Below are 14,093 nucleotides of genomic sequence, written 5' to 3'. Positions count from 1 at the left end.
TGGGTCTGGCTAGCACTCTACCTCTCTACCTCTATGTAAGCCTCCAGCAGGGTTGGAAATGTGGGTACCCATGTTATAACCCCCATATACAGCTGCTTGGGTCCACCGTATCCTCACAGCTGAATGGCGTCTGGTAGATTTGTTCGTCAGGACTGTGACATGCAGTTGAAACCTGACTCATAGTGAGGGTCCTGGTAATGGTAAAGGCATATGTCCTGTGGTCTGTGGGAAGAGAGGCTCTTGGGTCAGTTCGCAGGGGAACAGAGAACCTGATACAGGGGTTCACCTCCTGGGCCGGGAGAAGAGTTTGCTTGTTTGGTGGGCCCTGGTCTCTGGTCTGATTTCCTAACTCTGGTTGGCACAATGTCTTCCTTTCCTATGTTTTTCTCTCTCCTATTCGTCAGCCCTAGTCTAATGTTACCATAGAGACAAAGACAAGACCAAGAGCCAAGGCAAAATCTCCCACTCTAACAATCTAAGCTTAACACTTGGTCTCTGACCCAGGATACAAGTAATTAGAGCAACTCCTGATGGCTCCCGGGCCTCACTCCAAATGGCCAGGCTTGTGGAGGACAAGTGATATTAAACAATTTTCTACTTTAGGGCAGGTAGCTCAACTGGTAACATGCTTGCCTTGCAAATACGGGGACCTGTGTTTGACTTACAGAAGCCATGTAAAAAAAGCCAGGCACAATGGCGCATGCTTACAAACCCAGAGTTGGAGAGGCACAGACAGTCAAAGCCCTGGGGCTCGCTGGCCTGCCAGTCTAGTCTATGCAGAGTTTTAGACTAGTGAGACCCCTCACGAAACAGCGTGGATGAGCTATGCTCAAGGTTAACCTCTGGCTTCCACATGCACATGCTTGCATGTGTACTGACACGTGCACTAACACGTGTGTGCTCACACACCGGAGCACTGACACATGTGCACTGACACACATGCACACACACATGTACCCACATGCACGCTCACACATGTACACTCACGTGTCTCCTACATTTCCACTCATCCCCTGAAAACATAGTGAGTCACCCTCCTGCTAGCTATTCAGATATGACCCTGGAACCAATGGCCAGGAAGCTTCTTATAATGGCTATAAAATATCTCAGGAGTCTGTCCACTCATCCACGGTCTTTCTATCCTCAATGTCCAGTCTTCCTTAAAATGTTCCTATTTGCAGAGAGACTCTCTTATAACCATCACCCGTCAATGAGAAAGCTGAGGCAGGATTAGAAGGTGGGACATCTGGCAGGGACAGAGAGAATTCTGGGAGACAGTGAAAGATGAGAGGGATTCATCCCAGAACCATGAGGAGACAGATGTAAACCAGCAGGTAGCGGAACCCAGGTTGGAATAAAAAGGATGATAAGTTAAGAGCAAGTTGGAGAACAAGTCAAAACTTACAGCCTAGGCATTTATTAATAAAGAATTAGTCTCAGAGTTGTTACCACTGGGAATTAAGTGGATGGGAAGAAAAATGAGGTTTTATACATAGTGGGTCTAGTTTGGTTAAAAGCTTTGCTCCCTTCTCTAGGGTAGCGGTCCCCTCTTCTCCGTCAGCACCTAAGGTTTGCTACAGTGCCTGCTCTCTGCAGCCTCTCTGTACCCCGAAGTGTGTGAGAATGGGGGTTGGAAAGTCTTGGGCAGCTGTGTTGTGTGGTATCAGTCCCAGCCCCATGTCCTGCAGTGTGTGGAGTCTCCAGGAAGCAAATGCTGACACTCTGCTGAGCCTTACCTGGCTTGGAGCCCTCATCCACAGAGCCGTTGTAGACCTGGTTGATGAACTCGGGACGGTTGTCATTCATGTCGATGACGTAGATGTACAGATCAATAGGATTCTCTACCTTGTTACCGTTCATATCCACAGCGTGGGCTCGGAGCTGCAGAGCAACGGATGCACACATTACAGCTGGCAGCCACATTCAAGGGTAAGCTTGTCTCTGGTGAGGGTGGTTCCCTGGGGACTCACAGCTCTGGGGTAGCACAATAACTTCCTGCTTCCTGGGGGAAGTGGCAGGAGTGACCTGAGGTAGGGCTGAGATACCCAGAAACTTCTGTGAGCCTTGACTCTCTCCTCTGTGCTGATAGGCTGTGATGGCTTGAATATACTTGGTCCAGGGAGTGGCACTGTTTGGAGGTGTTGCTCTGTTGGAATAGGTGTGGCCTTGTTGGAGTAGGGTGTGGTCTTGTTGGAGTGGGTGTGGCTCTGTTGGAGTGGGTGTGGCCTTGTTGGAGTGGGTGTGGCCTTGTTGGAGTGGGTGTGGCCTTGTTGGAGGAGGTGTGTCACTGTGGGTGTGGCCTTTCATATACTAGTCCTAGCAGCCTGAAAGCCAGCCTTCTGCTAGCAGCCTTCCCATGAAGAGGTAGAGCTCTCAGCTCCTCCTGTACCACTCTTGCCTGGATGCTTCCATGCTCCTGCCTTGATGATAATGGACTGAACCTCTGAACCTGTAAGCCAGCTTCAGTGAAATGTTGTCCTTATAAGAGTTGCCTTGGTCATGGTGTCTGTTCACAGCAGTAAAACCCTAAGACATGGGGTCATGTTGGCAGAAATAGGGTGGCATCCTCTATCTGTGATGCTAGGGTCACCCAGGGCCCCTCAGTCTGACATCTTCACATGCCTGGGCCAGACAGGTGCCCCACAGACAAGACTTCACATTTTTCCATAGTGGCTGCAGCTAGGCCGCTGTGACTTGTAGAGTGGGTGGGGCTTAGGTGCCTGCTCCTGAGAGGCTGACTGAGGGGAAGGCCTGGGGAGAGATCTTTATATGGTGCATACAGGCGGGGTGTGTGTGAGACTTCAGAGTTGGGTGTCAAGGAGGGGCAGAGGGAAGGCCAAGCTGGTCAGGACCACTGGGAATCTGCTGTGGACTCTTTGGGCTCAGCTGCTGGTTCACCCTCTGGAAGGTTTTTTTGCCCCTGCTTCAGATATGTCTGCAGTTCTGAGCTTTCACATCCCCCCAGCTGGCTCTTGACACTGAGTGGCTGTGGATGGGCACAGAGGGGCCTGTCTTCCCTCCCCTAGGTGACTGAAGTAGCTATGGTGGGAGCTCCAGCTTGGGCAACGGTGAGGGGTGATCCCTGTTTCATGCCTGGTCTGTGTAGAAGTGAGGTCATCCTAGTATCTTGTCACAGGCGGACACAGGACCTGGCAGTCACGGGAGCTCTGTGTTTACCATGCTCTAGTTCATTTGTATGGTTTTTGGTCTCATTACTTTGACACTCTTGATGCTTTCTGGAGCAGAGGCCACCCTCCATGTAATGCCAGGTATAAAGCGCCATGTCGGGGGTGGGGCTGCGCATGGGGCAGGCAGAGTGGGCTGTGCACTGACTGCCACAGACTGAAGGTCATATGACTGCTGACTCCTCCTGTGGGGAAACCATGGGAGATACAGAAGACGGCAGCCTGAGAAGCCCCAGCTACAGTTGGTTCCCTGCCTGGGGTACCCTGCTGTCAGCTGCTATGTCCCAGAAGCATGAAAGCAATTTTGGGGATGCCCCGAAGCACACGACAGATAGAATATTCCGGCAGGAAATCAGAGGCTTGATAGGGCCTCAAGTCAAGGCCTCGGGGAGGGGAGGAGGCAGAAAGTAGAAACTCCTCAGGCCAGGGACTTTCTCTTATAGACCATGATAATTAAAAAGCGAGTTTGTCTAATCTTGGAAGAAGTGAGTTTAATAAGTGAGTGGCTTCCTTCTTTGCCCATGGGAAGTGAAGTGTTCTCATATAAGGCTGACTCTAGGCGACCTGCTGACAGGGGAAGAGGCAGGGGGAGTGGATAGGCTATGCCTGTTTTCTTCTTTCCTTCCTTCCTTCTTTCCTTCCTTCCTTCTTCCATTCCTTCCTTCCTTCCTTCCTTCCTCTATTCCTTCCTTCCTTCCTTCTTTCCTTCCTTCCTTCCTTCCTTTCTTATAAAAAGATTTATCTATTTTATATATGTGACTACACTGTAGCTGTCTTCAGACACCAGAAGAGGGCATCAGATCCCATTACAGATGGTTGTGAGCCACCATGTGGTTGCTGGGAATTGAACTCAGGTCCTCTGGAAGAGCAGACAGTGCTCTTAACCACTGAGCCATCTCTCCAGCTCTGTTGTCTTTCTCTCAAACTTTAATCCCACGCCTTGTTGACCTCCCCTCTAAACATGGGCATAGATGTCTCTAAAGAACACATTCTGGAAGTGGTGCCTACGGCAGACAGGAGCAGGAAGACCTGGGCATGGGTTGTGGGGTGAGGTGTCTGGCTCTGAAAATCTGGAGACCCAATTTTCTCTTGGGGTGGGGCCGTGAAGGATTTAATTGTTCCCCCAAACCTGGGCTGAGCTTTCGTCAGCTATTTCTGTTTTCCCAGCATCTAACCCAGGGCCCAACACATACTGAATGCTCAAGAAGTGAACATGGTATGGAAGGATGGATGTGTGGTTAGCATGGGCAAGTGGGTGTGTGACGGATGAGTAGATGGTGGATTGGTGGATAGGTAAACAGATGAATGGGTAAACAGCTGGGCGGGTGGGTAGGTAAGCAGATGGTTGGGTAGATAGGTAAACAGATGGGCAGGTGGGTAAGTAAACAGATGGGCAGGTGGGTGGGTAAACAGATGGGAGTGTGGATAGGTAAACAGATGGGTAGGTGGATAAATAGATGGGCAGATGGGTGGGTAAACAGATGGGCAGGTGGGTAAACAGATGGGCAGGTGGATAAGTAAACAGATGGGCAGGTGGGTAAACAGATGGGCAGGTGGGTAAACAGATGGGCAGGTGGATAAGTAAACAGATGGGCAGGTGGGTAAACAGATGGGCAGGTGGGTGGGTAAACAGATGGGAATATGGATAGGTAAACAGAAGGGTAGGTGGGTGGGTCGACCGGTGGACAGGCAGGTTGATGGATGGGTAAGTAGATGGCTGTATGGATAGATAGTATATGAGGACTAGTTGGTTAGATATGCATTTGGGTGATGAGTGGACAGGAAGGTGTGTGAGTGAGTGAACACACAGATGAGAAATAAAGTTCATAGAAAAGGGGGTGTCTGGTCAGATCATGCTTTTTCTTGAAGTTTCTGTGAAGAGGAACAGCTGGAGAACCACCAACAGGGGCTGTGAGCCTGACTGTGTTCCAGCTCATCATGGAAGCCATGAGGCGTGCAGAGGCTCCTGGTCTGTGGTCTATAAAACACAGCTACGTAGGCTCAGGCAAGAGGAGACTTGTGGCTCAGGAGGGACAAACCACATTGCTGAGGTTGCTTCCCCAGTCCTTCAGCAGAGCACCCTACTCCCCAAGGCTTGATGGGGAGGACCCTGCGGCCAGTGACAGGCTCAAGCTCCTGAAACCCCCTTTACATAAACAGGAAGTGAGCAGCCTCAGGACCAAGGTCTGTCCTTGCCTGAGGATATAGTGTGGATAACCCGACAAGTCCTTGTGCATGCACTCGGAGCCTCCTTTGGAGAGAGGAGGGGGTTGATCAGTCCTGAACAAATGGCCATCATAGAGGACCACCAGGGCCAGCTTGCAAGAGTTGCAGCAATTAACAAGACAGCATGGGGCAGAATTCCGCTTTTGTTCTCAGGTGATTGTCGACTCACTGGGCATCCGACTTCTTGGCATTTCACCACAGGGGCACACAGCACCCCCAGACATGCCCACCTTTGTGCTCTTCTGATGGTGTGCGGATGATCTTTATAACCGTGTCATAGCTGAGATCTCTACATGGTGAGAGGCCCGAGTCCAGGGTGGGCTCAGTAACTTGCCTGAGGCTCACAGAGGTAGAGTGCTGGGCCTCACCCTCATAGGTGCTGGGGTGGAGCCCAGAGCCCTGGGGATCAGCCGCAACGTTGTGTGTGTGTGTGTGTGTGTGTGTGTGTGTGAGAGAGAGAGAGAGAGAGAGAGAGAGAGAGAGAGAGAGAGAGAGAGATAGAGATGTGGGGGGCGGGGGGGAGATGAGGGGAGGCTCGTTGCCTCCCTCATATGCACGGATTGTGGGGCAAAGAGGAAGCTGAGCCTTCATAGCCTCTCTTTTCTCAGATTTTTTCCTTTCTGAGAGGCTCTTGCCTAAGAGGCTCCCAGAGACAAGCTATAAGCATATAGATGAAAGGCAGAAGGTCTAGCCTGGGAAGGGACTGGCTATGCTGAGTGAAGACCACTCTGGCCTGGAAGTGCTGAGGTGGAGCTTAGCAACCACACTTTGACCTCTTGCTGGTAGATGCCAGGGTCGTCCTGTGGGTCCTAAAGTGCTCCTTGCTGCTGACCTGCCAGTGTGAAGGGTGGACAATTCTCAGACCGCCTGTTACTGCTTTCTCTGTTCCACGCATGGCTACTTACATGGTAAGAGGCTCTTTCTTCTCGGTCCATGGGCCGAGTGACATACATCCGGCCAGACATGGAGTCGATGTTGAAGACCTCCATGGGGGGCTGGTCGGCGCCCACCCCTGTGATGCTGTAGCGGATAGGGATGTCATTGTCTTTGTCCGACCTGATCTGAAAGGCACAAGAATGGAGATGTGAGCTACAGCAGCAGCTGATACATCATCCTGACCGGAGGGTCCACGCTTGCCCACATTCTCAGAGCACCATGGACCACTGCCGGGACAGGTCAGTAATGCCTCTCACACTGGAGCACACTTGTCCCTTTAACAAAGCAATCAGTCGTTCAGCCCTAGGGAATTCACTTCCCTTCTGTGCTTAATAAACACATCCTAGGGAAAGAGCCAATCCAGTCTGAACTGGTTTTAGGTGCCTGTATGGCAATGCAACCTGGAGTGATCCCAATTTACCATCGAATGCCTACGCATGACTAGGCATGCATATGATTAAAATACCCCATGCCCACACAAAGGTCCGTTTCTATAAGTCAATCAAAAGTTTATCAGAGCAGAAACCCATACCCCTCTCTACAACCAACTTCTCTTCCTCAGGGCTCAACGCAAGCTTCCAGGAATACACAGGCTCTCTAGGACTGTGGCTCATGCTCCATGTTCCCTGAACACGGCTACTTTGTATTTTTTCTTGTAAATAAAACTCCTTGCTACATTTTATGTTTAGTTCGTCAATCCTTCGAAGATGACAAGAGTCAAGAATACAACAGGCTCAGACAGCAACCACGAGTATCAGAAGGGCAGTCGGTGTGCAGGGACTTACTGGGTGCTGCTGATCTCATGCCCAGGGCTCATCAGGTGACAGGCTGGGACAAGGCACAATAGTTAAAGATTGTATGTATGTATGTATGTATGTATGTATGTATGTATTTAGTTTAGAATAGTTTATTCAGGGCCTGGGAGGGGAGTTAAGAGGGTAGTAGGGGCAGAGAAAGGCAGGGAGAGAGAAGTAGAGAAGTGGAGGCCAGTCATGATCATGTGGGGAGGGGGGAAGGAAATGGGGAGAGAGAGTGGGTGGGTGGGGGGAGAGGACAGAGCAGGAGCAAAAAGGCAAGAACAAGAGCTTGTTTTTTATTTTATTTTATTTATTTATTTTTTAGAAACTTATATATTTCATGTATGTGAGTATACTATTGCTGTCCTCAGACACACCAGAAGAGGGCATCTGGTCCCATTACAAATGGCTGTGAGCCACCATGTGGTTGCTGGGAATTAAACTCAGGATCTCTGGAAGAGCAGCCAGTGCTCTTAACTGCTGAGCCACCTCTCCAGCCTTTATTCTATTTTATTTTCTTGAGGCAGTATTCATGTAGCTCAGGTTAGCCTCCCACCTGTTATGTAACTGAGGATGACTTTGAATGTCTGACCCTCCTTTACCTCTCAGGTTCTGGGATGAAAGGCAGGCACCATTAAGTCCAGTCTACACAGTGCTGGGAACCTAGGGCCTCATGCATGGTAGGTAAGCACTCTGCCAACTGAACTACATCCCCAGCCCCTCAATATTTCAAGTTCATGTCAAGATATGGCGTAGGTGCCAAGCCACAAAGAGACACCAGCAAGAGGTACAGAGGCAGAGAGAAGTCCCCATCCACACAACAAGCAGGATCTGCTGAGCAGGTCACCTGTTTGGGTAAAATGAGACAGGAGTCTCAGTGGAGGTCTGAGAGAAGCCAGAGAGCAGATTTTCCTTCCAGTTTTATTTGTACACCAATCTGCAAGGTGACTCCAGAAAACCCCCAATTCCTAAAAAGTTCAGCCGATGGAGAATATCTTTCTTTCTTTTCTTCCCCCATTCTTAAAGATAAGTCGATTAAAAAATTTAATTAAGACTCTTAAAGCAGGAGCAGGGGCTGTCTCTGACTCATCTGCCTGCTTTGGGTCTCTTTCCCCTAACTCGGCTGCCTTTTCTAACCTCAATAGAAGATGTGCCTAATCTTACTGCAACTTGATATGCCAAGGCTGTTTAATATCCATGGGAAGCCTCTCCATTTCTGAGGAGAAAGGAGGAGGGATGGAGGGAGGGAAGGAAGAGAAAGCTTCAATCAGGATGTAAAAAAAAAAAAAAAAAAATCAAGAAAAATGTAATTAAAATGTAATTACATTGTTACTACCTTTCTTTTCTCTTTCAAGTTTGCAAGAAGTTAAATTGAAGAATTTTGGATTAATGTAACCTTGGCAGAAGAGATTTTATGGCAGCCTAGTGTTGACTGTGTCTTACTGTTATCAGTGGTCTCTCTTACATAGATCTACAATGAAAAGGAACAAGCAGAGTAAAGAAAAATGCAAAATGTACAGTTTAAAGAGAAAAAGAGCACCAGGAAGTGGAAGAATAGAGGACTGAAGTTCCAGTGCTCAAGGAGATGAAAAGTTTCAAGAAAAGCCTAATCCTAAGTGAGATAAAGGGAGTGGTGACCTGGGGTAAGGCTCTACCCAGCTCAGCTTCTTACTTGGGAAAAGGATTTAAAGAAAAGCTTAAGCAGGAAAAGGAACCCTCAACAACAGAAATGATACAGATGTAACTGAACAAGGGGTCGGGTTCCCAGCCCCAGCAGGCTGCAGAACTTGGCAGCTGGGGTGGTTTGTGCAGGTTTGGCCTCCTTAGACTCACGGTTTGAACACAGGCCCATAGGGAGTGGCACTAATAGGAGGTAGGACCTTGTTACTGAAGGGTTGGACTTGGAGGTCTTCTATGCTCAAGTTATGCCCAGTGTGGGACACAGACTCCTTCTTCTGCTTTTGGATCCAGATGTAGACCTCTCAGCTCCTTCTCCAGCACCATGACTGCCTGGACGCTGCCATGCTTCCTGCCATGACCAAAATGGACTGACCCTTTGACACTGAAAGTAAGTCCCCACTTAAAAGCTTTTAAAAAATAAGACTTGACACACACACACACACACACACACACACACACACACACACACACATACACTCGGTGGGAGAAGACACACACAAGACTAAATAAACACAACCCCAATCTGTTTAATGTTGCTTGTTGTGTGTGTGTGTGTGTGTGTGTGTGTGTGTGTGTGTATGTGTGTGTGTGTGTGTCTGTGTGTGTGTGTGTCTGTGTGTGTCTGTGTGGTACACAGTCTGTGGGGCTTCAGTTCTAGGCACTCAATGCTTTTGCTTCCATGACAAGGTAGGAGTTGGGTGGTCGACATTCCAGCCTTTTCCCCCTTAGCCAAAGCCATCTTTCTCAGGTGTTGGCGATAGCTGTCAAAGCATGTGCCCTTGACCTTTCATAGCCCCACACCCTCTTTACAGCTTCCTCTCCCACCAAGGGTCTTACAGCTCCCCTCTCCCACTGAGGGCTTTTGTGGCCCGCACTGTCCAGGAAGGAGTGCTTCAACCTTATCCGGGCAGCCCCTGGAATATAAGGGAAGAGCCTTGATATATGACCCAGATGCCAAGCAGCACTTCTTCCCAGGGAGATGAGTCTTATCTGGGCAGCTCCTGGAATGTAGGGCATAGGTCCTGAGATGCAACCCACGTTGGCAGCAGCCAATTGACTTAAAAGTCAACTAAGCCCACCAATGCTTGCGTGCCTAATCACCATTTGTAGCCCACTCGTTACTAAGTGTCTAAAAACTATACTGTTGGAGGGCTCCAGGTTGTCTCTCCTCTGGATGTAGGCCACCCCAGTGCACTGGACTAATAAACCTCTTGCTTTTGCGTCGATCCCCAATCTCTCATCTCATTCGTGGGAGCCTCAAATAGACGGGACTCAATTTGGGTCTTACATCCTTCTGGTCTGTGCATAGCAGAAAAACTCTACCATGGAGTCTGAGTTGCTTCCAGATGCTACTCTGGTGAAGTGGATAGTCTCTCAAATGTTGTCTCTTCTTCATTTTTGCAGAAAATGGGATTTAATAACCAGGGGCATGGAGAGTCTAGCGGAGAGACAGCAGAGCCTGCCCTGTGCCTGTGCCTGTGTTCTTGGTGTGTTTGAAGGGTCTAAGGGACAATTCCCACAGTCATGAGGTGGAGCTCCTATCACTGGAACAGGGACCTTCCCTGGAGGACCAGGTGCCTTTGGGTTATGGAATGTGGGAAGCTGTGGCTCTGGGCTTGGACTTTGAGGTCACAGTGAGGTCTCAAGTGCAATGGGGGAAGGGGACACACAGAGTCAGGGACGGGCCTCTGCTGAGAGGGACTGGTGAGCCTCTCTAGCAGCCCTAGAACAGGTGCTGTGTGTCACATATATAGCCACCTCCACTTCCTCTGCCCACAGGGCACTCATTATAACCACGCTGAAAGGAACCACCATAGAGTTAAGATGAGACACATTGTGCTTTGATCATCTGCTGGGCCACTTCTGACAGTGGGCTGCCGAGTGCGGAATCCAGGGGGCTCTCTGCACAGACCTCGGGGTGATAGGATTCGCTCATAGTTTACCTTGTGCAGAAGAAATACTGTATAAAGGAACCTGGCAGGCCAGGGGAGAGCACTTTCCTGTGATTTGTGTCTAGAAAATGAGGAAAACATCGCAGCCGTGAATGCTGGGTAGGGAGCAGGAAGTGCAGGCAGCCCTCACACCGGCTCCCTGCTGAGGAAGCCGGCAGAGAATAGCTTGGGCTCCTCTGCATTTGTTGTTAGAGGACAGAACAGATGGTAAAAGGTTAGTTTAAAGTGATGTCTGCATTGAAATAATGTACGGGGCGCCGGAGGCTGTGTTCACCTGGGGACTGTAGCAGGACCGCTCTGTCCTCAGAAAAGATGGAAGGAGGGAGGCCCCCAAATCCCCTAAATAGAGTACTTGCCTTATTCAAATGAACTTGAAGCTGGATAAAGTCACCATGTGGCTTCCAGTTGCAGACACCTGGGTTTATTCTCAGTGTATTCAAGTGAGAAAGTAATGGGGCAGAATCACATCTGGATTCCAGATGTGTGTGGGGGTTGGGGAAGAAGAGAGGAGAGGGAGAGGAGAAGAGAATTAGGCCCAAAGGAGACAGCACAGAGACACCCACCATTCAGGGACAGGGAGGTATTCACCCGTCCAGGGCAGGAGCTGTGCCACAAAGTGAAACTCCACAAGTTATAAAGCTGGACCACAGCTGTCAGTGACAAGAAGGTCTTGGAGGATGTGCAGGGCCCGGGGCAGGAGTAGATCAGAGAACGTGATGAGCAAATCGGGCTCCTTTGCTCTTGGCCAGTTATGGACACAGACACACTACATGTAGGTGCATAAATGTTATCTGCACACACACCACACAACAAACACATAAAGCCACACACATATACAAGCATGCATACTCAAACACAAATACTACAAAAATTCACTATAAACACATCCAAAGACATTAAATACATACAAGCCTCCGAACCCACACATTGGCCTCTCTCCTCTGGGTACCCACCTCTGAAGGCGTTGGATATTTTGCAGGCAATGGTTCTGTCCCTCACTGCCCCCTGGTCCCTGACCTGGCATTTCAAAAGATGCTCAGATAATCCTTAGGATCAAGGCTGTTCGGCACGACAGGGATCTCTGGTAAAGTGCTTCTATGCCTCCTCCTTGTATTGTATCAAACCTAGAGATTTTCCCAGGAGAACAGGTTACAATTTCTCATTTTTGTTCCCGCTGGGAGTTTTGTGCAGCCTGCAGTGGTTCCAGCGAGAGAGAAGGGTTTTGAGTCCTGACGGCTGTGCCTCCCCAGCCGTCAGACGCCAGGATGGAGACAGTGGGTTTACTGCAGCCAGCAAGACTAGCTGGCCAAGAAAGGCATTTTTCCCCCTTTAAAACCGGACCCTCGCTGAAGCTCAGAGGCAGGATGACGGTGGCAGCTAAACACATTTGCAGCTTCCTGTGGCCTCAGCCATGTGCACGTAAAACTCGGCTGCTCTCGGAGCTTGAACTTGATCCCAACAGCTGACAAAGAATCAGGTTTTCTTGGGCTTCCGCTTTGCCCAGATGCCCTGCCTCCATTTTCCCTTCCCTGCCCCTTTGTCAGCAAGCCTGAATGATGCTCCACACACCTTAGGAATCCAGTAGAGTTAACTGTCCCCAAGAGTAGCACGTTTGGTCCTGGACGGCACATGCAGCAGGCGCCTCATAATTACTAGATGAGCAAATTAAACCAGGAGTCACCGGTGGGCAGAGAGACAGCCAGACCACTCACTCAGCCCTCTGCTGAGAACCATGGCTGCCAGGCCCCACGAAAGGCTTTGTGCACAAATAGTTACCCATCACGTGATCCAGAAGATGGGTAGGCTGTGGAGGGGTGGGGCAAGAAAGGCTACACAGCCTGAGGCTTGGCAAAGCCAGACAGGTGCTGCGGTGAGTACGAACCATGACTACATGGAGAACAAAGACAGAAGACAAGAGTGGAAGGAGAGGGAAGGGGGTGGAGACATGGCAGTCACCCCAGCTCCCCGGAGCAGGGCCTAGAGACTGCTGGGAACCCATAGCAGAAGATGAAACCACACACCGTGGGTTCTCCACTCTTGCTAACCGCCCTGGTGCACGAGGGCATTTTTAGCAGCTGATCTCCAATCTACTCACTGTCCTTGGGCTCACACCTCTGCACAATCATATCTTCCCACCTAGTGCGGCCACATCAGGATGCAGTAGCCTGGTCAACTGCTCTGACACCAGCTCAGTGGCCCAGCCTGTGGAGGAGCTGCTGTCCAGGTATCTCTAGCCCTTTGGAAGGTCTCAAAAGACCATGAAAACATTCCAGAATGCTAGGCTTTCTGGCCATTGTCCAGCCCATGCTGCAGATGTAGCCACTGAGGCCAAAGATTTCATGTGCAACTGGAACCTTGAGCAGAGTTCCCAGGTTCCGTTTAGTGGTCATATTACCTTTGATCGTTTATTTGTGGTGTTCAGGAGGGATAGAACCCACGGCCTTGGGTGTGGTGGGCAAGCGCTCTACACTGAGCCACGCCCCTAGCCTAGTCCCACACAGCCTCTGTAAGCAGAAGGGAAGCAGAGCCGTCTGCCTGCTGGACCCAGAGCCATACGTACAGTGGACAGAGGGGAGGACTGAGTCAGCTCTGCAGCTCACAGGGCTGCTGCACTTGCCACCAGAGACTCAGGCACATGCTCCCTCCTGCCAGCCCTGCAGATGTGAGTCCTGGACATTCAGGCGGTTGTCTGTCTAAGCTCCCTGTTTAAAAATCAGCACGGTTTGTCTTCGTTCCTAGGCAGAGTTTAATTGTTCTGGTAAGTGACTGTGAGAGGGCAGCTCTGTGGCGTGTGAGCTGCAGCATCTCGCTGAAGAACTCCTTCCTGGGTGATGAGTACCGAGTCCGAAGTAGACACTGTATGACCCACTTCCGGGCTCGGGGAACACCAAGGGAGAGGAGGTGAAAGATCCCAGGAGGGCGGGGAAACTTACATGACCACGCCCCTCCCCAAGGAGCCAGAATATGGGATCACGCCCCTCCCCAGGAACTAGGAAATGCTTACACCTATTAGCATGTTGCTGGGGAAGGGCGAAACATTTTCTTCAGAAGTCACTGTTAGAATGCCTATGGTCCAGGGACTACCACCACCCACACCCACTCAAGCAACCTACTGAGTCACAAAAAGCCAACCGTCCAACTAACCAGGCAGTCAACAGAAGAACAGCAAAGAGGATGGAGGCTTATGGAGGTGTTTGGTGGGAGAGAAAGGGTGTGTGTGTGTGTGTGTGTGTAAGTGTCCGACATTCATCATAGACATGTATAAAATCACCAAAGAAGAAAGCTTGCAAGCAGCCGGACTCAGCCGGCTGCTAAAA

At 50.1% G+C, this 14,093-nt stretch overlaps 1 protein-coding gene across 1 annotated transcript in view; it reads right to left on the bottom strand.

Annotated features, from left to right (window-relative positions):
• CDH4 (cadherin 4) overlaps positions 1-14,093 on the bottom strand; it is a gene marked incomplete at both ends in the record, with an annotated part of 453,286 nt that overhangs the window by 48,027 nt on the left and 391,166 nt on the right. Inside the window, 2 exons of the mRNA XM_080924965.1 lie at positions 1,737-1,881; positions 6,317-6,472. Coding sequence (XP_080781091.1) covers positions 1,737-1,881; positions 6,317-6,472 — 301 coding nt within the window. The remainder of the gene's footprint in view (positions 1-1,736; positions 1,882-6,316; positions 6,473-14,093) is intronic.

This window comes from Micromys minutus (assembly GCF_963924665.1).
Source record: "Micromys minutus genome assembly, chromosome: 11".
NCBI classification, from domain to species: Eukaryota; Metazoa; Chordata; class Mammalia; order Rodentia; family Muridae; genus Micromys; species Micromys minutus.
Note: the sequence above shows the minus strand (reverse complement) of the source record. Positions and strands in the feature narration are given on the sequence as shown.